This window comes from Carcharodon carcharias, chromosome 14, assembly GCF_017639515.1.
Source record: "Carcharodon carcharias isolate sCarCar2 chromosome 14, sCarCar2.pri, whole genome shotgun sequence".
NCBI lineage: Eukaryota > Metazoa > Chordata > Chondrichthyes > Lamniformes > Lamnidae > Carcharodon > Carcharodon carcharias.
Genome location: NC_054480.1, coordinates 122,491,164 through 122,515,302, shown reverse-complemented (window position 1 = coordinate 122,515,302; position 24,139 = coordinate 122,491,164). Strand labels below are relative to the sequence as shown.

Sequence of the window (24,139 nt, the reverse complement as noted above, 5' to 3'; positions counted from 1 at the left end):
TCTTAGCTTCCTATCCTCCTAATGTCATGTATCCTTCAATATTCGGTCCCCATCTTTGTCATCCTGCAGCCATGTTTTCTTTTTATTCACTCACGAGACGGGCCAGCATTTAAATTGCCCATCCCTAGTAGCCCTTGAGAAGGTGGTAGTGAGCTGGCTTCTTGGACACAGTGCTGTTAGGAAGAGAGTTCCAGGATTTTGACCCAGCGACAATATAGGAATGGTGATATATTTCCAAGTAAGGATGGTGCGTGACTTGGAGGGGAACTTCCAAGTGGTGGTGTTCCCATCCATCTGCTGCCCTTGTCCTTCTAGATGGTAGTGGTTGTGGGTTTGAAAGGTGCTGTCGAAGGAGCCATGGTGAATTCCTGCAGTGCATCTTGTAGATGATATACACTGCTGCCACTGTGTGGTGGAGGGAATGAATGTTTGTGGATGGGGTGCCAATCAAGCGAGCTGCTTTGTCCTGGATGGTGTCAAGCTTCTTGAGTGTTGTGGGAGCTGCACTCATCCAGGCAAATGGAGAGTATTCCATCACACTGCTGACTTGTGCCTTGTAGATAGTGGACAGGCTTCGGGGAGTCAGGAGGTGAGTTACTCGTTGCAGGATTCCTAGCCTCTGACCAGCTCTTGTAGCCACAGTATTTATATGGCTAGTCCAGTTCAATTTATAGTCATTGTTAGCCCCCAGGATATTGATGGTGGGGGGTTCTATGATGGTAATGCCATTGAACATCAAGGGGCGATGGCTGGATTCTCTCTTATTCGAGATGGTCATTGCCTGACACTTGTGTGGCGCAAATGTTACTTGCCACTTATCGGCCCAAGCCTGGATATTGTCTAGGTCTTGCTACATTTGGACATGGACTGCTTCAGTATTTGAGGAGTCACAAATGGTCCTGAACATTGTGCAATCATCAGCGAACATCTCCACTTCTGACCTTATGATGGAAGGAAGGTCATCGATGAAGCAGCTGAAGATGGTTAGGCCGAAGACACTACCCTGAGGAACTCCTGCAGTGATATCCTGGAGCTGAGACGACTGACCTCCAACAACCACAACCATCTTCCTTTGTGTTAGGTGTGACTCTGTCTCCAACCAGAGTCTCGGTAAAGTCTATCGATCGTAGTTATTTATTTCTATTTGTGCTATCAGTTATCTGTTTTGTTTCAAATGCTACGCGCATTCAGATACAGGGCCTTTAGTTTTGTCCTTTTATTATTTTTGTAACCTCTAGCCTTATCTGCTGATTTACTCTTAGATTTGTACTCTTGATCCCTTCCTGTCAGGATCTATTTATTATTTTCTACACCAGTACCTTTTTCTCTTGCCTTGTCTCTACTCTTTGATTTACATCTTCCCAAATTTAATCCCTTCCCTGTTATTTAGTTTAAAACCCTTTCTACTTCATTAGTTATGAGGTTCACCAGAACACAAGTCCCAGCATGGTTCAGGTGTAGACTGTCCTAAAGGTACAGCCCCCACTTGCCCCAGTACTGGTGCCAGTGCCTCATGAACTGGAACCTACTGCTACCACACCAGTCTTTAAACCATGCATTTATTTCACACAGACGCAAGAGGCGGGACCTGATCTCTCATGGGTGGATTGACTCAGCACAACTTGATCTTCACCTAGGGACTTGAAGGTTAGACACAGGTCAAGGTTCGGCTCAGAAAGAAAGATGCCGGTGTGAACGGGCTTGTTTGGTGTTCAGCGCTAAACCGCTGGTTAAAAAAACATTAAAAAAACTGCAGCTAAAGGCAACGTAGACAACTCACCGGAAATAATCGCTGCAGGCAGCCAGCACTGCCCGATGTACCCGAAATATCACCGCGTTCACCATCAGCACCACATCCAATAGCTGCTCACGTGCCCGAAGCATCGCCAGGCCGCGAAGGAGGGTGGCACTGTGTCCGGGGGCAGAAAATGTGTGGCGCAGTGCAGTGCTCTTGTCAGCCATGCTGTGAAAATGAAAGGAGCAAGTGGGTAGAGAATAAATGGTAATGAAATAGATCAGCAGCTGGGCACAGGGTGGCAAGGGGGTTGGACGAGTTGGGGTGTGCTTGCAGAGGGACAGGGAAGGGGGAGCGTGGTTGGCGCAGGGGGAGGCAGTCGTGTCTGGGAGAGGGAAAGGGGCAAGCATAGGTACGAGGTAGACTGTGGGGAGGGGAAGAGAGAGGCAGGGGGGCAGTTGTGTCTGGGAGAAGGGAAGGGACAAGCGTGGGTATGTGGTAGACAGCGGGGGGGGGGAGAAAGAGGCGGGGGAGAAGGGCGGGAGGAAGGAGGAGGGGGGCCGAAGGCGGGGGCAGGGGGGGGCCGAAGGCGGGGGGCACCGAAGGCAGGGGCAGGGGGGGTCGAAGGAGGGGGCGGCCGAAGGCGGGGGCCACCCCGCCCCCTCCCCGTGCCAGCCCCCGAGGGAGGGGTGGGATGAGGGTGGGAGGGATGAGATGAGGGTGGGAGGGATGAGGGAGGGCGGGGTGGGGAGGCATGAGGGAGGGCGGGGTGGGGAGGCATGAGGGAGGGCGGGGTGGGGAGGCATGAGGGAGGGAGGGCGGGGTGGGGAGGGATGAGGGGGAGGGATGAGGGGGAGGGGGAGGGGTGGGAAGGTAGCAGGGAAGGAGGGTGCGTGAGAGATGGAGGAAATGTGGTGTGGGTGGGAGAGGGAGGGAGGGGGCGAGGGCGAGGTGAGGGTGCAGGAGCTAGGGCGGCGAGATAGCAAGTGCGAGAGGGGTGCCAGAGCAGAGCGGGGGCCGGGAGGGCGAGGGTGGGGCGAGGGCAGGGTGGGGGTCGGCGCAAAGAGAGAGCGGGAGCGGCGGGAGGGCGAGGGTGGGCATGTGGATGATGTGAGGGTGCTTGTGGGTGCGGGGGGGTACGAGGGTGCGGGGGGGTACGAGGGTGCGGGGGGGGGTAAGAGGGTGCGGGGGGGGGTAAGAGGGTGCGGGGGTGCACGAGGGGGTGGGCGGGGCATGAGGGTGCGGGGGGGCGCGTGAGGGGGCAGTTGTGAGGGTGCGGGGGCGGTCGTGAGGGTGCGGGGGGGGGGGGCGTGAGTGGGCGGAGGGGGCCGTGAGGGGGCAGAGGGGGCATGAGGGTGAGGTTGATGTGAGGGTGGGCGGAGTGGAGGGGTTGGGGGCAAAGAGTGGGTGTGGTGTGATGGTAGGGGAGGAGAGATAGGGGGAGATGTGGGGAGTGGAGGTGGTGGTGTGAGGTGTGGGGGGAGTGTGGGTGGGGTTGGGCGGGCGGGACGGATGAGTGGTCGGAAGATAGGGGGAGGGGAGGATGGGAGGAGTGCAGGGGGAGGGGGAGTGGAGGGGAGGGGGAGTGAAGGGGAGGATGGGGGTAGTGGAGGGGGAGGGGGAGTGGGGGGGTTGTGAGGTGGCAGGGATGTGAGGGTGGGTGATGTGAGGGTGTGGGTTGAGGGTGTGGGGGATTGTGTGAGGGTGTGCTGAGAGCGAGAGTGTGCGGGGGGGGCGTGAGGGTGCGGGAGGGGGTGCGTGATGGTGCGAGTGGGGACGTGAGGGCGATGTGAGGGTGCGGGGAGGGTGTGTGGGTGCGGGGGGACATGAGGGTGCGGGGGGCGTGCGTGAGGGTGTGGGGGGGGTGTGAGGGTGCGGGGGGGGCATGAGGGTGACGTGAGGGTGCGGGGGGGTGTGAGGGTGCGGGGGGGGGCGTGAGGGTGCGGGGGGGGGCGTGAGGGTGACATGAGGGTGCGGGGGGGGGCGTGAGGGTGACGTGAGGGTGCGGGGAGGGCGTGAGGGTGGTGTGAAGGTGCGGGGGGGGCGTGAGGGTGCCGGGGGGGGCGTGAGGGTGCGGGGAGTGGCGTGAGGGTGCGGGGGGGGGGGCGTGAGGGTGCGGGGGGGGGCGTGAGGGTGCGGTGGGGGGCGTGAGGGTGCGGGGGGGGGCGTGAGGGTGCGGGGGGGCGTGAGGGTGCGGGGGGGGGCGTGAGGGTGCGGGGGGGGCGTGAGGGTGCGGGGGGGGCGTGAGGGTGCGGGGGGGGCGTGAGGGTGCGGGGGGGGGCGTGAGGGTGCGGGGGGGGCGTGAGGGTGCGGGGGGGGCGTGAGGGTGCGGGGGGGCGTGAGGGTGCGGGGGGGCGTGAGGGTGCGGGGGGGCGTGAGGGTGCGGGGGGGGGCGTGAGGGTGCGGGGGGGGCGTGAGGGTGCGGGGGGGGCGTGAGGGTGCGGGGGGGGCGTGAGGGTGCGGGGGATGACGTGAGGGTGCGGGGGGGGCATGAGGGTGACGTGAGGGTGTGGGGAGGGCGTGAGGGTTGTGTGAGGGTGCGGGGGGAAGTGAGGGTGGTGTGAGGGTGCAGGGGGGGGCGTGAGGGTGCGGGGGAGGCGTGAGGGTGCGGGGAGGGCGTAAGGGTGATGTGAGGGTGCGGGGGGGTGTGAGGGTGCAGGGGGGGCGTGAGGGTGCGGGGGGGGCGTGAGGGTGATGTGAGGGTGCGGGGAGGGCGTGAGGGTGCAGGGAGGGCGTGAGGATGGTGTGAGGGCGTGGGGGGGGCGTGAGGGTGCGGGGTGGGGGCGTGAGGGTGCGGGGGGGCGTGAGGGTGCGGGGGGGCGTGAGGGTGCGGGGGGGCATGAGGGTGCGGGGGGGCATGAGGGTGCGGGGGGGCATGAGGGTGCGGGGGATGACGTGAGGGTGCGGGGGGGGCATGAGGGTGACGTGAGGGTGTGGGGAGGGCGTGAGGGTTGTGTGAGGGTGCGGGGGGAAGTGAGGGTGGTGTGAGGGTGCAGGGGGGGGCGTGAGGGTGCGGGGGAGGCGTGAGGGTGCGGGGAGGGCGTAAGGGTGATGTGAGGGTGCGGGGGGGTGTGAGGGTGCAGGGGGGGCGTGAGGGTGCGGGGGGGGCGTGAGGGTGATGTGAGGGTGCGGGGAGGGCGTGAGGGTGCAGGGAGGGCGTGAGGATGGTGTGAGGGCATGGGGGGGGCGTGAGGGTGCGGGGGGGGGCGTGAGGGTGCGGGGTGGGGGCGTGAGGGTGCGGGGTGGGGGCGTGAGGGCGCGGGGTGGGGGCGTGAGGGGCGCGGGTGGGGGCGTGAGGGCGCGGGGTGGGGGCGTGAGGGCGCGGGGTGGGGGCGTGAGGGCGCGGGGTGGGGGCGTGAGGGCGCGGGGTGGGGGCGTGAGGGCGCGGGGTGGGGGCGTGAGGGCGCGGGGTGGGGGTGTGAGGGTGCGGGGGTGGGGGGGTGTGAGGGTGCGGGGTGGGGGCGTGAGGGTGCGGGGTGGGGGTGTGAGGGTGCGGGGTGGGGGTGCGGGGGGGAGTTTTGGGGAGTGGAGGTGGTGGTGTGAATTGTGGGGGGATTGTGGGTGGTGTTGGGAGGGCGGGAGGGGGGAGTGGGCGGAAGATAGGGGGAGGGGAGGATGGGGAAGAGTGTAGGGGGAGTGGGAGTGGAGGGGAGGATGGGGGGGAGTGGAGGGGGAGGGGGAGTGGGGTGGTTGTGAGGGTGGGTGATGTGAGGGTGTGGGGGTGAGGGTGTGGGGGTGTGGGTGGGATGTGAGGGTGCGGGGGGGGGGTGTGAGGGTGCGGGGGGGGTGTGAGGGTGGTGTGAGGTTCGGGGAGGGCGTGAGGGTGCGGGGAGGGCGTGAGGGTGCGGGGAGGGCGTGAGGGTGCGGGGAGGGCGTGAGGGTGACGCGAGGGTGCGGGGGGGGCGTGAGGGTGACGCGAGGGGTGCGGGGGGGGCGTGAGGGTGACCGAGGGTGCGGGGGGGGCGTGAGGGTGCGGGGTGGGGGCGTGAGGTGCAGGGTGGGGGTATGAGGGTGCGGGGTGGGGGGCGTGAGGGTGCGGGGTGGGGGCGTGAGGGTGACGCGAGGGTGCGGGGGGGGCGTGAGGGTGCGGGGTGGGGGCGTGAGGGTGCAGGGTGGGGGCGTGAGGGTGCGGGGTGGGGGCGTGAGGGTGCGGGGGTGGGGGCGTGAGGGTGCAGGGTGGGGTATGAGGGTGCGGGGTGGGGGCGTGAGGGTGCGGGCTGGGGGCGTGAGGGTGCGGGCTGGGGGGCGTGAGGGGTGCGGGGTTGAGGGTGCGGGGTGGGGCGTGAGGGCGCGGGGGTGGGGGGCGTGAGGGCGCGGGGTGGGGGGCGTGAGGGCGCGGGGTGGGGGCGTGAGGGCGCGGGGTGGGGGCGTGAGGGCGCGGGGTGGGGGCGTGAGGGCGCGGGGTGGGGGCGTGAGGGTGGGGGCTTGAGGGCGCGGGGTGGGGGTGTGAGGGTGCGGGGTGGGGGTGTGAGGGTGCGGGGTGGGGGTGTGAGGGTGCGGGGTGGGGGCGTGAGGGTGCGGGGTGGGGGCGTGAGGGTGCGGGGTGGGGGTGTGAGGGTGCAGGGTGGGGGTGTGAGGGTGCGGGGTGGGGGTGTGAGGGTGCGGGGTGGGGGTGCGGGGGGGAGTTTTGGGGAGTGGAGGTGGTGGTGTGAAGTGTGGGGGGATTGTGGGTGGTGTTGGGAGGGCGGGAGGGGGGAGTGGGCGGAAGATAGGGGGAGGGGAGGATGGGAAGAGTGTAGGGGGAGTGGGAGTGGAGGGGAGGATGGGGGGGAGTGGAGGGGGAGGGGGAGTGGGGTGGTTGTGAGGGTGGGTGATGTGAGGGTGTGGGGGTGAGGGTGTGGGGGTGTGGGTGGGATGTGAGGGTGCGGGGGGGGGTGTGAGGGTGCGGGGGGGGTGTGAGGGTGGTGTGAGGTTCGGGGAGGGCGTGAGGGTGCGGGGAGGGCGTGAGGGTGCGGGGAGGGCGTGAGGGTGCGGGGAGGGCGTGAGGGTGACGCGAGGGTGCGGGGGGGGCGTGAGGGTGACGCGAGGGTGCGGGGGGGGCGTGAGGGTGACGCGAGGGTGCGGGGGGGGCGTGAGGGTGCGGGGTGGGGGCGTGAGGGTGCAGGGTGGGGGTATGAGGGTGCGGGGTGGGGGCGTGAGGGTGCGGGGTGGGGGCGTGAGGGTGACGCGAGGGTGCGGGGGGGGCGTGAGGGTGCGGGGTGGGGGCGTGAGGGTGCGGGGTGGGGGCGTGAGGGTGCGGGGTGGGGGCGTGAGGGTGCAGGGTGGGGGTATGAGGGTGCGGGGTGGGGGCGTGAGGGTGCGGGCTGGGGGCGTGAGGGTGCGGGCTGGGGGCGTGAGGGTGCGGGGTTGAGGGTGCGGGGTGGGGGCGTGAGGGTGCGGGCTGGGGGCGTGAGGGTGCGGGCTGGGGGCGTGAGGGTGCGGGCTGGGGGCGTGAGGGTGCGGGGTTGAGGGTGCGGGGTGGGGGCGTGAGGGTGCGGGGTGGGGGTGTGAGGGTGCGGGCTGGGGGCGTGAGGGTGCGGGGTGGGGGCGTGAGGGTGCGGGGTGGGGGTGTGAGGGTGCGGGGTGGGGGCGTGAGGGTGCGGGGTGGGGGCGTGAGGGTGCGGGCTGGGGGCGTGAGGGTGCGGGGTGGGGGCGTGTGGGGGGGGGGGGGGGGCGTGAGGGTGCGGGGTGGGGGGCGTGAGGGTGCGGGGTGGGGGCGTGAGGGTGCGGGGTGGGGGCGTGAGGGTGCGGGGTGGGGGCGTGAGGGTGCGGGGTGGGGGCGTGAGGGTGCAGGGTGGGGGTGTGAGGGTGCGGGGTGGGGGCGTGAGGGTGCGGGGTGGGGGCGTGAGGGTGCGGGGTGGGGGTGTGTGGGTGCGGGGGAGGCGTGAGGGTGCGGGGTGGGGGCGTGAGGGTGCGGGGTGGGGGTGTGAGGGTGCGGGGGAGGCGTGAGGGTGCGGGGTGGGGGCGTGAGGGTGCGGTGTGGGGGTGTGAGGGTGCGGGGGAGGCGTGAGGTTGCGGGGTGGGGGCGTGAGGGTGCGGGGTGGGGGTGTGAGGGTGCGGGGTGGGGGGTGTGAGGGTGCGGGGTGGGGGTGTGAGGGTGCGGGGGAGGCGTGAGGGTGCGGGGTGGGGGCGTGAGGGTGCGGTGTGGGGGTGTGAGGGTGCGGGGGAGGCGTGAGGTTGCGGGGTGGGGGCGTGAGGGTGCGGGGTGGGGGCGTGAGGGTGCGGGGTGGGGGCGTGAGGGTGCGGGGTGGGGGCGTGAGGGTGCGGGGTGGGGGCGTGAGGGTGCGGGGTGGGGGTGTGAGGGTGCGGGGTGGGGGTGTGAGGGTGCGGGTGGGGGCGTGAGGGTGCGGGTTGAGGGTGCGGGGTGGGGGCGTGAGGGTGCGGGGGTGGGGGCCGTGGGCGTGCGAGGGGGCGTTGGGGGCGTTGAGGGGCTGTGCGGAGGTGTGGGGCGTGAGGGTGCGGGGTGGGCGGAGGCGTGAGTGAGGTGCCGGGGTGGGGGCGTGAGTGGTGCGGGGTGGGGCAGTGAGGGTGCGGGGTGGGGGCAGTGAGGGTGCGGGGTGGGGGTGTGAGGGGTGCGGGCTGGGGAGTGAGGGTGCAGGGGTGGGGGTGTGAGGGTGCGGAGGTGGAGGGGTGTGAGGTTGCGTGGTGGGGGTGTGAGGGTGCAGGGGGAAGTTTTGGGGAGTGGAGGTGGTGGTGTGAAGTGTGGGGGGATTGTGGGTGGGGTTGGGAGGGCGGGAGGGGGGAGTGGGCGGAAGATAGGGGGGAGGGGAGGATGGGAAGAGTGTAGGGGGAGTGGGAATGGAGGGGAGTGGGGGGGAGTGGTGGGGGAGGGGGAGTGGGGTGGTTGTGAGGGTGGGTGATGTGAGGGTGTGGGGGTGAGGGTGTGGGGGTGTGGGTGGGATGTGAGGGTGTGGGGGCGGTGTGTGACAGTGTGGGGAGTGCGTGAGTGCCTGCAGTAGCGGGGCCTGAGGGTGCGGGGAGGGCCTGAGGGTGCCAGGGGAGGGTGGGGGCCTGAGCGTGCCAGGGGAGGGTGGGGGCCTGAGGGTGCCGGGGGCGTGAGGGTGCAGGGGGGGGATGTGAAGGTACAAGGGTGCAGGGGGGGGGGGGTACGAGGGTGCAGGGGGGGTTGGGAGGGTGTGTTGGGGTGATGGGAGGGGCGTGTGTGGGGGGATCCCAGGGGCATTTTGGGGGGGTGCGAGGGGCGTGTGGGGGGGGGATGCGAGGGGTGTGTGAGGCGTGAGAGTGGAGAGGGTTGGGGGGGTGGCGGTGTGTGAGGTGGGGGGGATGTGAGGGTTGGTGATATGAGGGTGGGGGTGTGAGGGTGTGGGGGGGGCTTGAGGGTGAGGTTGGTGTTTCGGTGAGGTGGGCGTGAGGTTGGTGAGCGAGTACGGGGCGGGTGTGAGGGCGCAGGGTGGGGGCGTGAGGGCGCGGGGTGGGGGCGTGAGGGCGCGGGGTCGGGGGCATGAGGGCGCAGGGTGGGGGCATGAGGGTGCAGGTGGGGCGTGAGGGTGCGGGGTGGGGGCATGAGGGTGGGGGCGTTAGGGCGCAGGGTGGGGGCGTGAGGGTGGGGGCGTGAGGGCGCGGGGTGGGGGCGTGAGACTGGGGGCGTTAAGGTGCGGGGTGGGGGCGTGAGGGTGGGGGTGTGAGGGGTTGTGACGGTGGGGGTGTGAGGGTGCAGGGGGGGCATGAGGGTGCAGGTGGGGCGTGAGGGTGCGGGGTGGGGGCGTGAGTGTGTGGTGTGGGGGCGTGAGTGTGTGGTGTGGGGGCGTGAGGGTAGGGGTGTGAGGGCACGGGGTGGGGGCGTGAGGGCGCGGGGGGGCGTGAGTGTGTGGGGTGGGGGCGTGAGGGCGGGGGCTTGAGGGCGCAGGGTGTGGGCGTGAGGGTGCGGGGTGGGAGTGTGAGGGTGCGGGGTTGAGGGTGCAGGGTGGGGGCATGAGGGTGCAGGGTGGGGGCGTGAGGGTGCAGGGTGGGGGCGTGAGGGTGCGGGGTGGGGGCGTGAGGGTGGGGGGTGAGGGCGTGAGGGTGCGGGGTTGAGGGTGCAGGGTGTGGACGTGAGGGTGGGGGCGTGTGGGTGCGGGGTAGGGCCGTGAGGGTGGGGGCGTGAGGGTGCGGGGTGGGGGCGTGAGGGTGCGGGGTTGAGGGTGCAGGGTGGGGGCGTGAGGGTGCGGGGTTGAGGGTGCAGGGTGGGGGCGTGAGGGTGGGGGCGTGAGGGTGCGGGGTTGAGGGTGCGGGGTTGAGGGTGCGGGGTTGAGGGTGCGGGGTTGAGGGTGCGGGGTTGAGGGTGCGGGGTTGAGGGTGTGGGGTTGAGGGTGCGGGGTTGAGGGTGGGGGCGTGTGGGTGCGGGGTGGGGGCGTGAGGGTGGGGGCGTGAGGGTGCAGGGTGGGGGCGTGAGGGCGCGGGGTTGAGGGTGCAGGGTGGGGGCGTGAGGGTGCGGGGTTGAGGGTGCAGGGTGGGGGCGTGAGGGTCGGGGCGTGAGGGTGGAGGGTGGGGGTGTGAGGGTGGGGTTTGGGGGCGTGAGGGTGCAGGGTGGGGGCGTGAGGGTGCGGGGTGGGGGCGTGAGGGTGCGGGGTTGAGGGTGCAGGCGTGAGGGTGCAGGGTGGGGGCGTGAGGGTGCGGGGTGGGGGCGTGAGGGTGCGGGGGGGGGGCGTGAGGGTGCGGGGTTGAGGGTGCGGGGGTGGGGGCGGTGAGGTGTGCGGGGTGGGGGCGTGAGGGTGCGGGGTGGGGGCGTGAGGGTGCGGGGTGGGGGCGTGAGGGTGCGGGGTGGGGGGCGTGAGGGGTGCGGGGTTGAGGGTGCGGGGTGGGGGGCGTGAGGGTGCGGGGGGGTGGGGGGCGCGGGGCGTGGGGGCGTGAGGGTGCGGGGTGGGGGGCGTGAGGGTGCAGGGTGGGGGCGTGAGGGTGGGGGGCGTGAGGGTGCGGGGTGGGGGGCGTGAGGGTCGGGGTGGGGGCGTGAGGGTGCGGGGGTGGGGGGCGTGAGGGTGCGGGGTGGGGGCATGAGGGTGCGGGGGGGGGGGTCACGTGGGGGGGGGTGTGCGGGCTGGGGGCCGTGAGGGTGCAGGGTGGGAGGCGTGAGGGCGCGGGGTTTGAGGGTGCAGGGTGGGGGGCGTGAGGGTGCGGGGTGGGGGCGTGAGGGTGCAGGGTTGGGGCGTGAGGGGTGCGGGGTTGAGGGTGTGCCAGGGTGGGGGCGTGAGGGTGGCGGGGTTGAGGGTGCGGGGTGGGGGCGTGAGGGTGCGGGTGGGGGCGTGAGGGCGTGAGGGTGCCAGGGTGGGGGCGTGAGGGTGCAGGGTGGGGGCGTTGAGGGGTGTGGGGGCGTGAGGGTGCCGGGGTGGGGGCGTGAGGGTGCGGGGTGGGGGCGTGAGGGTGCGGGGTGGGGGCGTGAGGGTGCGGGGTGGGGGCGTGAGGGTGCGGGGTGGGGGCGTGAGGGTGCGGGGTGGGGGCGTGAGGGTGCGGGGTGGGGGCGTGAGGGTGCAGGGCTGGGGGCGTGAGGGTGCAGGGTGGGGGCGTGAGGGCGCGGGGTTGAGGGTGCAGGGTGGGGGCGTGAGGGTGCGGGGTGGGGGCGTGAGGGTGCAGGGTGGGGGCGTGAGGGTGCGGGGTTGAGGGTGCAGGGTGGGGGCGTGAGGGTGCGGGGTTGAGGGTGCAGGGTGGGGGCGTGAGGGTCGGGGCGTGAGGGTGGAGGGTGGGGGTGTGAGGGTGGGGGGTGGGGGCGTGAGGGTGCAGGGTGGGGGCGTGAGGGTGCAGGGTGGGGGCGTGAGGGTGCGGGGTTGAGGGTGCAGGCGTGAGGGTGCAGGGTGGGCGCATGAGGGTGCGGGGTGGGGGCGTGAGGGTGCGGGGTGGGGGCGTGAGGGTGCGGGGTGAGGGTGCGGGGTGGGGGCGTGGAGGGTGCGGGGTTGAGGGTGCGGGGTGGGGGCCGTGAGGGTGCGGGGTGGGGGGCGTGAGGGTGCGGGGGTGGGGGCGTGAGGGTGCGGGGTGGGGGCGTGAGGGTGCGGGGGTGGGGGCGTGAGGGTGCGGGGTGGGGGCGTGAGGGTGCGGGGTGGGGGCGTGAGGGTGCGGGGTGGGGCGTGAGGGTGCGGGGGTGGGGGCGTGAGGGTGCGGGGTGGGGCGTGAGGGTGCGGGGTGGGGGCGTGAGGGTGCGGGGTGGGGGCGTGAGGGTGCGGGGTGGGGGCGTGAGGGTGCGGGGTGGGGGCGTGAGGGTGCGGGGTGGGGGCGTGAGGGTGCGGGGTGGGGGCGTGAGGGTGCGGGGGGTGGGGGGCTATGAGGGTGCGGGGGTGGGGGCGGTGAGGGTGCGGGTGGGGGGGCGTGAGGGTGCGGGGTGGGGGTGTGAGGGTGCGGGCGTTGAGGGGTGCAGGGTGGGGGGCTGAGGGTGCGGGGTGGGGGTGTGGGTGTGCAGGGCGTGAGGGTGCAGGGTGGGGGGCGTGAGGGTGCGGGGTGGGGGTGTGAGGGTGCAGGCGTGAGGGTGCAGGGTGGGGGCGTGAGGGTGCGGGGTGGGGGTGTGAGGGTGCAGGCGTGAGGGTGCGGGGTGGGGGTGTGAGGGTGCGGGGTGGGGGCGTGAGGGTGCGGCGTGAGAGTGCGGTGGTGGGGGCGTGAGGGTGCGGGGGTGGGGCGTGAGGGTGCGGGCTGGGGGCGTGAGGGTGCGGCGGTGGGGGCGTGAGGGTGCGGAGGGTGGGGCGTGAGGGTGCGGGGTGGGGGCGTGAGGGTGCGGGGTGGGGCGTGAGGGTGCGGGCTGGGGGCGTGAGGGTCCGGCTGGGGCGTGAGGGGGTGCGGGCTGGGGCGTGAGGGAGCGGGCTGGGGGCGTGAGGGTGCGGGCTGGGGGCGTGAGGGTGCGCGGGCCGTGGGGTGCGGGGTGGGGGCGTGAGGGTGCGGGTGGGGGCGTGAGGGTGCGGGCTGGGGGCGTGAGGGTGCGGGGTGGGGGCGTGAGGGTGCGGGGGGTGGGGGCGTGAGGGTGCGGGGTGGGGGCGTGAGGGTGCGGGGCTGGGGGCGTGAGGGTGCTGGGCTGGGGCGTGAGGGTGCGGGGCTGGGGGCGTGAGGGTGCGGGGCTGGGGGCTGTGAGGGTGCGGGCTGGGGGCGTGAGGGTGCGGGCTGGGGGCGTGAGGGTGCGGGGTGGGGGCGTGAGGGTGCGGGCTGGGGGCGTGAGGGTGCGGGCTGGGGGCGTGAGGGTGGTGTGACGGAGGGGGAGGGGATGTGGGGAGTGGAGATGGTGGTGTTGAGTGGGAGTGTGGGTGGGGTTGTGTGGGCGGGAGGGGGGAGGGGTAGGGGGCGGATGGGGGGAGGGGTAGGGGGAGGATGGGGGAGGGGGAGGGGATGTGAGGGGGCGGGAGGCTGGACGGTGATGGTGATGGTGCCGGTGGGAGGGGAGCGGTTGGGTTTCTCAGCAAAGCCGTTTTGCCTTCCCGCTCTCAGGGACGCTCCATGGCCTGAGTTCCCGCCTTCCCAATGCAATGACCAGCGCAGAGGGATCCCGGTCCCCTTTACCTGCTCCGTCGTTCCGGAGAAAACTCACCGCCGCCGGACTCGGCCATTTTACCCAGGGCGGGGCTAGAGGTGGGGGCGGGTCTAGAGGGGGCGGGACCGGAGAGGGTGGGGGCGGGTCAGAAAGTGGGTTGGCCGGTGAGTGGGGCGGGAACGATGCGAGTGGAACCAGAGAGGAGGCGGAGCCATAGCGGGGGAGCGGCCTGTGCAGCGAAGAGTCAGGAGCGATGGGCGGGGCCAGAGTGGGGGCGGGACCAGAGAGGTGGCAGTGCGAGGGAGAGGAATGGGCGGATCTGGAGGGCAGGGTTGGGCCAGTAAGCGGGGCGGGGCGGGGAGGGGCGGGGCCAGAGAGCAGGGGCAGATAGGGGCGGGGCAAGAGAGGGGCGGGGCTAGTGGGCGGGGGGCAGAGAGGGGCGGGACCAGAGAAACATTTGCATGCAAATTAGGAACTGGAGTAGTCCACTCGGCCCTTCGAGCCTGCTCCACCTTTCAATAAGATCGTGGTTGATCTGACTGTAACCCTCCCACCCACCCCAGTAACCGATTACCCCTTTGCCTACAGAATCTATCGAGCTCTGCCTTAAACATGTTCAAAGAATCTGCTTCCACCGCCTTTTGGGGAAGAGAATTCCGAAACTCATGACCCTCAGAGATTTTTCTCAAAGAATCACAGGATCACACAGTGCAGAAGAGGCCCTTCGGCCCTTTGAGTCTGTACCGACACATGAGAAACACCTGACCTACCTACCTAATCCCATTTACCAGCACTTGGCCCATAGCCTTGAATGTTATGATGTGCCAAGTGCTCATCCGGGTTCTTTTTGAAGGATGTGAGACAACCCACCTCCACCACCCTCCCAGGCAGCGCATTCCAGACCGTCACCACCCCCTGGGTAAAAAAGTTTTTCATCACATCCCCCCTAAACCTCCTGCCCCTCACCTTGAAATTATGTCCCCTTGTGACTGACCCTTCAACTGAGGGGAACAGCTTCTCCGTATCCACCCTGTGCATGCTTCTCATCTGTCTGAAACCAGCCACCCCTCACTTTTAAACCGTGACTCCCAGGGGAGGGGGAGGGGAGATTGGATGGGGATGGCGCTGGCGGGAGGGGAGCGGCTGGGGTTCTCAGCAAAGCCGTTTTGCCTTCTTGCTCTCAGGGATGCTCCATGGCCTGAATCACGGCCTTCCCGGGTCCAGATCCCGGTGTTTTCCAGACACAATCAGCGCAGAGGGATCCCGGTACCCTTTACCTGCTCTGTCGCCTTACTGTTGGCGTTGCTGCCGGGGCTGCAGGGGCCTGGGACCTGAGGCCTGAAGCCTGAAGGCTTGGAAGAGAGAGAGAGAGAGGAGAGAGGTGCTGCAGGACAGGGAGGCCAGGAGGCAATGACTTTTTCTTGAATAACACCTGAGGTGGGTGTCTGGGCAATTGTTTGGTGGGGGCAGAAGACAACCTTGTGCTTTGTGGGGGGAGGAAAGACATTTTCAGAGACTTGGAGAGAAGGGGAGTGTGTGTTTAAGACCTTGCTGCCTGCTCAGCACCCCTCTCACTCTGTCTGTGTCTGAGTCCAGGTAGCTGGTGCTGCCTGGTGAAGAGGGATAGGTGCTGACTTTTGTGTACCAGGCAGTACCCGCTGCCTAGTGAAGACACCATCCTCCCCCTACAGGAAGATCAGCGAGGCCCCCACCGCCCCCCCCGACTCCACTCCACCGAGTGACACCCACCCACCCTGCACACTTTACCCTTTCCCTCCTGTGCCTCCCTATCCGTTTCCCCCTCTCCCTCCTCTCCCCTCTGTTTTTGCTATCCCGGAGGGGGAGGTTACACCATTCTTTTCCCCCCTGTCCTCGGGGTAGGATATTGTGGAATATGGAGCTCGGGGTGGGTGTGGCTCAGCCCCTATTGGCTGTGACAGGGCCGCCTGAAGCCGGGCCTTCCCGGGCGAATGTGGAAGCGATGCTGACACTGGTGCCAGGACCCCCAAAGAAAACACCTATGGGTGTAGCTGCTCCCACGGCCCTGTCACCTTTCCACCTCCTCACTAAGACCCTGGGGGTTAAGAGCTACACCCACCCCGAAATGACGATCGAGGCGTTAAGGCTTTGGCTGGGGTCGTCGGCCCCTCAGCCGTAGTTGCCGCCTCGAAGATGTACGGCAAAGCCGTCTTTTTCCTGAGGCGGGACTGGGCAGTGCACCCGGCCTTTGAAAAGGGGCTCACTGTGGGTGGGAGGTCTCTGGAGGTGGACCCCCGGGAGGCCACTGTCCAGGGGATAATAATTTCCAATGTCCCCAGTGAGCTCCTCCTCCCCCACCTCCGTCAACTGGGGGAGGTTAGGTCAGGGGTCAACTGATCCTGATCGGCCTCCAGGATGCGGCCCTCCATTGTGTGTACTCCTTCCGACGCCAGGTATGAAGCATATGGGGGCTGGAGGAGGCCTTGCAGATGAGGGTCTCCCCAGCCCCAAGCCTACCCCAGAAGAGACGCCATCCCTTGGAGGGGGACGACCTTGCGATTCGTGGGACCCATTGTATTCCCTCCCTGGGTGAAAAGGTGGTGGCATCTCCACCCTGTAAGCCCTCGCTCTGGCCTCCGGGGGGAGCCCAAATCCCTGACTCCTTGCCATGGTCCCCTGAGCAGGGCCCCTCAGGAGTGGGTGAGGGTGTTGCCCTTGAGGCGATGCCCCACCCTGACCCACCCTATACACCCAGGATGCCGTCCGGCCCACTGGGGGACTGCGCTGATTCCCCAATTGCTGGCACATTGGGTGGAAGGCCTGAGGAGGGCCTCCCTGCTCCATCTCAGCCGGGCTCTACTGTTTTGAGCCAGGAACCTTTTCCGGATCCTCCTAGCAACCAGGTGCCTGAGGTGGAGCGGGTTTCTGAGCTGCTGCCACCCTCTGACCCAGACACTCGAGAGAGGACCAGAGAGGACCCCTCTGCCTTGATCCTAGGGGTGGGATCGAGGCAGAGGGAGAGCCAGCTGGCGGCTCGGGATCAATCCCTGCGGGGGTGGGGTCGGCAGCTGGAGGTGATGACCCAGAAGAGGATGGGTTTTGATAGCGAACACCACCGGCGACCTTGAGTCGTTGGAGCCAGGCGGGGTGATAGGTGCTTTGTTGGCCACTGTCAACTCCCCCCTCAACCCCATTGGGGAGCTCTGGGACTTTCTTGTGAGCAACCGTGGTCGCCGAGACACGGTCCAGTTGGCCTTGGACCGGAGGCATTCGTATCTGCTGGTGTCCTGATCCACCTGGGAGGTCCTAACAGCCCCTGAGTTGGACCGGAACGCCCGGCGGAGGGTCCACACATTTCTCGCTGGGCTCCTGAAGGAGAGGGAGACTTAAAAATATCCTCTTCTTCTGCAGTTACACTGGGTGATGGTAGCACATATTTCTGACAATGAAGACTACCACAGCCAGCCTCAACAATACCCTCACCCACTCCTGAGGGGCCCTGTTCAGGGGACCGTGGCAAGGAGTCAGGGATTTGGGCTCCCCCCAGAGGCCCAAGCGAGGGCTGACAGGGCGGAGATGCCACTACCTTTACACCCAGGGAGGGGACACAATGGGATCCCACAAATTGCAAGGTCGTCCCCCTCCAAGGGATGGCGTCTCTTCTGGGATAGGCTTGGGGCTGGGGAGACCTCCATCTGCAAGGCCTCCATCGCCTCCTCCAGCCCCCGTACTGCTGGCCGACAATAGATCCCTTGTCTCGGATCCGGGGGGCATCAGGGCCATTGCCCGAGACTATTACACTGCCCTGTTCTCTCTGGATCCATCCAGTGAGGATACTCACAGAGTTTTGTGGGACGACCTGCCGCAGGTCGGCCTGGAGGGTGCCAGAAAGCTTGATTCCCCTATTAGTCTAGGGGAACTGATCAGCGCCCTCAACAGCCTCTCCAGGGGCAAATCCCCGGGGCTGGACGGGCTGACCGTGGAGTTCTTCAGGGCCTTATGGGACGTCCTGGGGAACAACTCCGCAGGGGTCCTGGGAAGATATTGCGACCGGGGGGGATGACCCTCTCGTGGTGCAGGGCCATGATCACCCTGCTGCCTAAGAAGGAGGATCTCCGCCTCTTAAGAACTGGCGCCCAGTCTCCCTCCTCAGCACCGATTACAAGATCTTTGCCAGGGCCATGTCTTCTCACCTTGGCACCGTGCTGGACCACATGATCCACCTTGACCAGTCCTACACCATCCCAGACTGAACTACATTCAATAACATCCAACTGGTCCAGGACATTACCCACTTTTCCCAGAGGGCTGGTCTGTCGAGCACCTTCCTGTCTCTTGACCAGGAGAAGGTGTTCGACAGGGTGGATCACGAATATTTATTTGGGACTCTGCGAGCATTGGGTTTCGGGGTGCATTTCGTTGCCCGGATCCAGCTTCTATACGCTGCCGCAGAATGCCTAGTGAAGGTTAACGGGTCCCTGACGGCGCCCCTTCACTTTGGGAGAGGGGTGAGTCAGGGCTGCCCCCTGTCTGGCCAGTTGTATTATGTCTGCGTGGAATATGGAGCTCGTATTGCACCTCTTGCTGAGGATGTTGTCGGGATTGGTTCTGCGCGGGCTGGGCATTGGGGTGGTCCTCTCAGCTTATGCTGACGACGTGCTCCTTATGTTCACCAACCCGGCTGACCTGCAGATGCTGCGCGAGTGCCAGGAGGTCTACTCTGCTGTGCCCTCTGCCAGGATCAACTGGGATATGTGTTCTGGACTCCTGTTTGGTCAGCGGCAGATGGGTCCCCTACTCGAGGAGGTCTTTCACCTGGAGCAGGACCAGCCTCCTTTATCTTGGGGTCCAGCCTTGCTGAGGATTTCTGGCTGGCGAACTGGCAGTAGCTGGAGGCCAAAGTCACCACTCTCCTGCGGCGCTGGACAGGACTGCTCCGAGTGCTGTCTTACCAAGGTTGGGTGCTGGTCGTAAACCAGCTGATTGCCGCCATGTTGTGGTACTGGTTGGTCACTTTGACCCCTCCCCTGGACTTTGTCACAAAAATCCAGAGAATGCTCATTGACTTCTTCTGGGACAAAAGGCTGCACTGGGTCGCGGCTGAGACTCTGAGTCTCCCGCTTAGGGAGGGCGGTCAGACGCTGGTGTGCCTATGTACCCGGGTGGCGACTTTCCACCTTCAGGCCCTGCAGCCCCCCTGTCGAGCCCCCTCCGAGATGGTGTGCCCTGGTGACAAATTTCTTCCACCAGGTGCATGGCCTGAATTATGATGTGCAGCTCCTGCTTGTAGACCGAAGGGGCCTTCGTGGTTCCTTGCAGGCATTGCCCGTCTTTTACCAGGACCTGATCTAAGTCTGGAACATGATCGCCGCAAAACACAGCTCTCCCCCCTCAGAAGTAGTGGCTATCATCAGAGAGTTGCTGCTCAGGAATCCGCCTCTCTGCCCTTTTCAGTGGCTGGTGGAGAGGAGGGGTGTGTCTGCCAGGGTGACCAGGATCAGGGACATGCTGGGTGGCAGAGTGGGCTGGATGCTTCCACAGGAGTTGGTTCATTGCACGTCCATGGATGTCCGAGACGTGGCCAATGTCGTCCAAGACCTTAGGACGGTCGTGCTCAGCCCTGATGTCATACTGGGCCTCGAGGTGGTCCAGGTGTGCGGTGGTCTTCCGTCTGAGTGTACCCCTATTTGGATGGAATTCCACACTGGCTCCAAGCCCCGAACCCTCCCTCGGGAGCTGGTGCCCCGCAACCTGAGTCACCTCATGGAAATGCCCTCCGTGGCCTTTAGCACGGAGCGGAGGGGTTTCCTGTACAGGCTGCTGCTGCACATCCTTCATTTCCTTGCCCTCGCCCGGCGCCCGGACACGCCCTGGCGTGCCTTGTTGCTGTCCGGCAGCCGAAGTCCCTGTTGGAGGGCCCTCTACGGAGGTGTCCTCCCGCTTTCCATCGGGGACCTGGGGTGGAGGCTGTTGCACCCATCAGTCCCATACAACCGCAGGATGTGTCAGTTCACAGTCTCCCAAGGTACCTGCATCTTTTACAGCCTTGTGGAGCCCATGGACCACGTATATATAGGGGGTTGTAGGCTGCACCCCTTGTTCAGTTATTTAAAGAACCTTTTATTTCTCTTCCGTTTGCACTTCAGACTCACACTCCTGATCTATGGCCAACTCCATCACTGATGCGAAAACAGAATTACCTGGAAAAACTCAGCAGATCTGGCAACATCGGCGGAGAATAAAAGAGTTGACGTTTCGAGTCCTCATGACCCTTCGACAGAACTTGAGTGAGTCCAAGAAAGAGTTGAAATATAAGCTGGTTTAAGGTGTGTGGGGTGGGGGGGGGAGAGAGAGAGAGAAGTGGAGGGGGTTGGTGTGGTTGTAGGGACAAACAAGCAGTGATAGAAGCAGATCATCAAAAGATGTCAACGACAATAGTACAAAAGAACACATAGGTGTTAAAGTTGGTGATATTATCTAAACAAATGTGCTAATTAAGAATGGGTGGTAGGGCACTCAAGGTATAACTCTAGTGGGGGTGGGGGGAGCATAAAAGATTTAAAAATATTTAAAAATAATGGAAATAGGTGGGAAAAGAAAAATCTATATAATTTATTGGAAAAAAACAAAAGGTAGGGGGAAACAGAAAGGGGGTGGGGATGGAGGAGGGAGCTCAAGACCTAAAGTTGTTGAATTCAATATTCAGTCCGGAAGGCTGTAAAGTGCCTAGTCGGAAGATGAGGTGTTGTTCCTCCAGTTTGCGTTGGGCTTCACTGGAACAATGCAGCAAGCCAAGGACAGACATGTGGGCAAGAGAGCAGGCTGGAGTGTTAAAATGGGAAGCGACAGGGAGGTTTGGGTCATTCTTGCGGACAGACCGCAGGTGTTCTGCAGAGCGGTCGCCCAGTTTACGTTTGGTCTCTCCAATGTAGAGGAGACCACATTGGGAGCAACGAAGGCAGTAGACTAAGTTGGGGGAAATGCAAGTGAAATGCTGCTTCACTTGAAAGGAGTGTTTGGGCCCTTGGACAGTGAGGAGAGAGGAAGTGAAGGGGCAGGTGTTGCATCTTTTGCGTGGGCATGGGGTGGTCCCAGTTCTATTTAGGTGCAATCCATCCGGCCTGTACACATCCCATCTGCCCCACAGCCAGTCCCAATGTCCCAGGAATCCAAAGTCCTGCCCCCTGCACCATCTTTCCAGCCATGCATGTATCTGCTTTATCCTCCTATTTCTAACATCATTAGCACGTGATACTGGAGGTAATCCAGAGATTGCTACTGTTATGGATGGGAGAGAGACAGGCAAACTGTACTTATTTCCTCTCACCACCTATCTGTAAGCAAAAGAGGTTTTGAAATATTTTTAAAGTATGCAGTTACATGTTTTCCCAAACACTCAGTTTGTGTGATCCAATTACTAATAAGCTGCAGCAAATTTGCATTATGATTAACTCGGAAGATTAGTTTATTTCAAATTCAAAACCCAGGGGAGGAGCATTCACAACTTCTCACTCAGGAAGGCAAAAAGAGGACATGAGTTTGCTTTGGCAGATAAAGTGAAGGTAAACCCGAAGGGTTTCTACAAGTATATTAAAAGTAAAAGGATAGTAAGGGACATAATTGCTCCCCTTGAAGATCAGAGTGGTCGTCTATGTGTGGAGCCTCACGAGATGGGGGAGATCTTAAACAGTTTTTTTGTATCAGTTTTTACTCAGGAAACTGGCATAGTGTATAAGGAAGGAAGGCAAACAAGCAGTAGTGTCATGGAACATATAGAGATTAAAGAGGTGGAGGTGCTTGCTACCTTACAGCGAATAAAGGTAGATAAATCCCTTGGGCCTGACATGATATTCCCTCGCACCTTGAGGGAGACTAGTGTAGAAATTGTAGGGGCCCAGGCAGAAATATTTAAAATGTCCTTAGCCACGGGGTGAGGTGCTGGAGGATTGGAGGGTAGCTCATATTGTTCCGTTGTTTAAAAAAGACTCCAAAAACAAATCAGTTAATTACAGGCCAGTGAGCCTGACGTCAGTAGTAGGTAAATTATTGGAAGGTGTTCTGAGAGATCGGATATACAATTATTTGGACAGCCAAGGGCTGATTAAGGATAGTCAGCATGGCATTGTGCGTGGTAGGTTGTGTTTAACGAACCTTGTAGAGTTTTTCGAGGAGGTTACCAAGAAAGTAGATGTAGGAAAGGCTGTGGATGTTGTCTACATGGACTTTAGTAAGGCCTTTGACAAGGTCCCACATGGGAGGTTAGTTCTGTAGGTTCAGACACTTGGTATCCATGGAGAGGTTGTAAACTGGATTTGAAATTGGCTGTGTGGGAGAAGACAGAGAGTGGTAGTGGATGACTGCTTCTCAGACTGGAGGTCTGTGACTAGTGGTGTGCCTCAGGGATCTGTGCTGGGACCATTGTTTGTTGTCTGTATCAATGATTTGGATGATAATGTGGTGAATTAGATCACCAAGTTTGCTGATGACACTAAGATTGGAGGCATTGTGGACAGTGAGGAAGGCTTTCAAAGCTTGCAGAGGGATCTGGATCAACTGGAAAAATGGGCCAGAAAATGGCAGATGGAATTTAATGCAGAAAAGTGTGAGGTGTTGCATTTTGGAAGGACAAACCAAGGTAGGACATACACAGTAAATGGTAGGGCACTGAGGAGTGCGGAGGAACAAAGGGATCTGGGAGTTCAGATACATAATTCCCTGAAAGTGGTGTCACAAGTAGACAGGGTTGCAAAGAAAGCTTTTGGCATACTGGTCTTCATAAATCAAAGTATTGAGTATAGGAGCTGGGATGTTATGGTGAGGTTGTATAAGACATTGGTGAGGCCAACTTTGGAGTATTGTGTGCAGTTCTGGTCGTCTAACTACAGGAAGGATATCAGTAAGATTGAAAAAGTGCAGAGAAGATTTACTAGGATGTTGCCGGGTCTTAAGGAGTTGAGTTACAGGGAAAGATTAAACAGGTTAGGACTTTATTCCTTGGAGCGTAGAAGGATGAGGGGAGATTTGATAGAAGTTTACAAAATTATGAGGGGTATAGACAGAGTAAATGTGAGTAGGCTCTTTCCACTTAGATTAGGAGAGATAAATATGAGAGGACATGGCTTTAGGGTGAAAGGGGAAAGGTTTAGGGGGAACTTCTTCACTCAGAGAGTGTGAGAGTGTGGAACGAGCTGCCATCTGACGTGGTAAATGCTGGCTCACTCTTAAGTTTTAAGAATAAATTGGATAGATACATGGACGAGGGAGGTCTGGAGGGTTATGGACTGTGTGCAGGTCAATGCGATTAGCGGAATAATATTTTGGCACAGACTAGAAGGGCCGAAGGCCTGTTTTCTGTGCTGTACTGTTCTATGGTTCTATGGTTCCACTACACAGACACACCGACACACACACACACACACCGAGTAAAGGGGGGAGAAGGATAGGAAAAGGAGTTTTACAACGATGGATAGTAATAGTACAAGAACCACAGGAATGAATATTAGTTCATTTAATTTCCAGAGTCAGAGTCCAGTGAGGAGTTCTTTCATGTAGGAGTTCGAGTTCAGCTGGCTGAAGACTGGAGCTGTAGAGTTCACCATAAAGTTGGCCCTGATACCACAAGATGAAGTAGGTGTACAGAAATTAGGTCAGTTCTGCAGACGATGGTAGGAAATCTTCCAGTAGAGGCAGGAGTCATGAAGAGATATTAATGTCTACAATGTTAATGGAAATTATTTTTAAATTGGAATTGTAGTAGGGTCTGTGTCTATGTGTATGCCTATGTGTGTGTTTATTTGTGTGTCTATGTGTGAGTCTGTGTGTGACTTAATTGGATTAAAGCTAGCTGGTCTGGGTGCTTTGATGTATAGTAGCTTGAGATGTTAGTTAGATAACGTAAGGAGGAAAAGGTAAAATGTAAATTTGTATTTGTTGAATAAAACATTCAAGAGTGGGAGTAAAATCTTGCACTTAGCTAGGAGAAGCCAAGCTATGTGTTTATATTATTAATAAAATTGGTGGAATGAAAGAATGATTATTAGGAGAGGTAAAATTTAAAAACCTCGTAATACAGTGGAAAATTTATATTCAGAGGGGAAGCTAGATATAAACAGAAAGGAGTTTGCATGTGTGTAGGTCAGAGACATTTAAGATCTAGCCAGCTTGTAAACCTACAACTGTGTCTGCAAAGGAACCAAATTGAAAAGAACCTCATTTTGAATTCATAAGGTCAAATGTGCTTTGCCTGGTGTCTGTTTAAAATCTATGGGTTACTGTTGCCTTGGGGAAGATTTACCTGGGAGTGATTAATTTGGCAATTTGTTTAAAATTTATTATGGTAGTAATCTGTAGACATGTGTATGTGTTTAGTTTGTTGTTAAATTAATAAATGTTTAATTTAGTTTTATATAAATACCTTTGGAGGCTCAGTGGTCTTATTCCTAAATTCAGAGCTGTGTCTCAAACATACCAATTGAAAATATAGGTTATGACATTTATTCAACTTTCCCTCTGGGATTTAAGCAACTCAGCCTTTACCAGCTGCTGTGTCATAACAACTGGGGGCTTTGGTGGGATAATATCTGTAATTCCTTGATCGGTTTGGAATTGGTGAATCTTAAGATTACAACTACGAGAAACACTTTGAATTCAGAAGTTGGTGAGGTTTTTTATAAATGGTGAGACTGCAAGATGGCTTTGGCAATCGCTAAGACTGTTTTGGAAGTAGAAGACATAACTCTGATTGGGTTAAGTTAACAGAGTTGGCAGATAAATTAAAATTGGGGTTACCTGTAGGAGCTAGAAAATCTGATATAATTAGAGGTATAGCACAGCATCTACAGCTGGAAGTGCCACTTGACACTAGTGAGTCACAGCTGGAGGTAGTGAGGCTTCAGTTACAAATGAAGACACATGAACTTGAACAAGCAAAGAAAATGAAAGAACTTGAATTGGAAGCAAAGGAAAGAGGGAGGAGACAGAGAATTCCAAAGGGAACAGGCAGAAAGGCA

General features: G+C 62.2%; 1 protein-coding gene across 2 annotated transcripts in view; it reads right to left on the bottom strand.

The window, feature by feature from the left end:
* klhl26 (kelch-like family member 26) overlaps window positions 1-13,236 on the bottom strand; it is a 30,638-nt gene extending 17,402 nt beyond the window's left edge. The window contains exons 1-2 of one of the 2 annotated variants that reach the window (XM_041203833.1): window positions 13,181-13,236; window positions 1,781-1,963 (exon numbers count right to left, since the gene is read on the bottom strand). In XM_041203833.1, the coding sequence (XP_041059767.1) occupies window positions 1,781-1,963; window positions 13,181-13,227 (230 nt within the window). In that variant the 5' untranslated portion in view covers window positions 13,228-13,236. Of the gene's footprint in view, window positions 1-1,780; window positions 1,964-13,180 lie in introns of those variants that run through there. The other variant, XM_041203835.1, reaches the window with a different exon arrangement.
* Window positions 13,237-24,139: the final 10,903 nt, after the last annotated feature.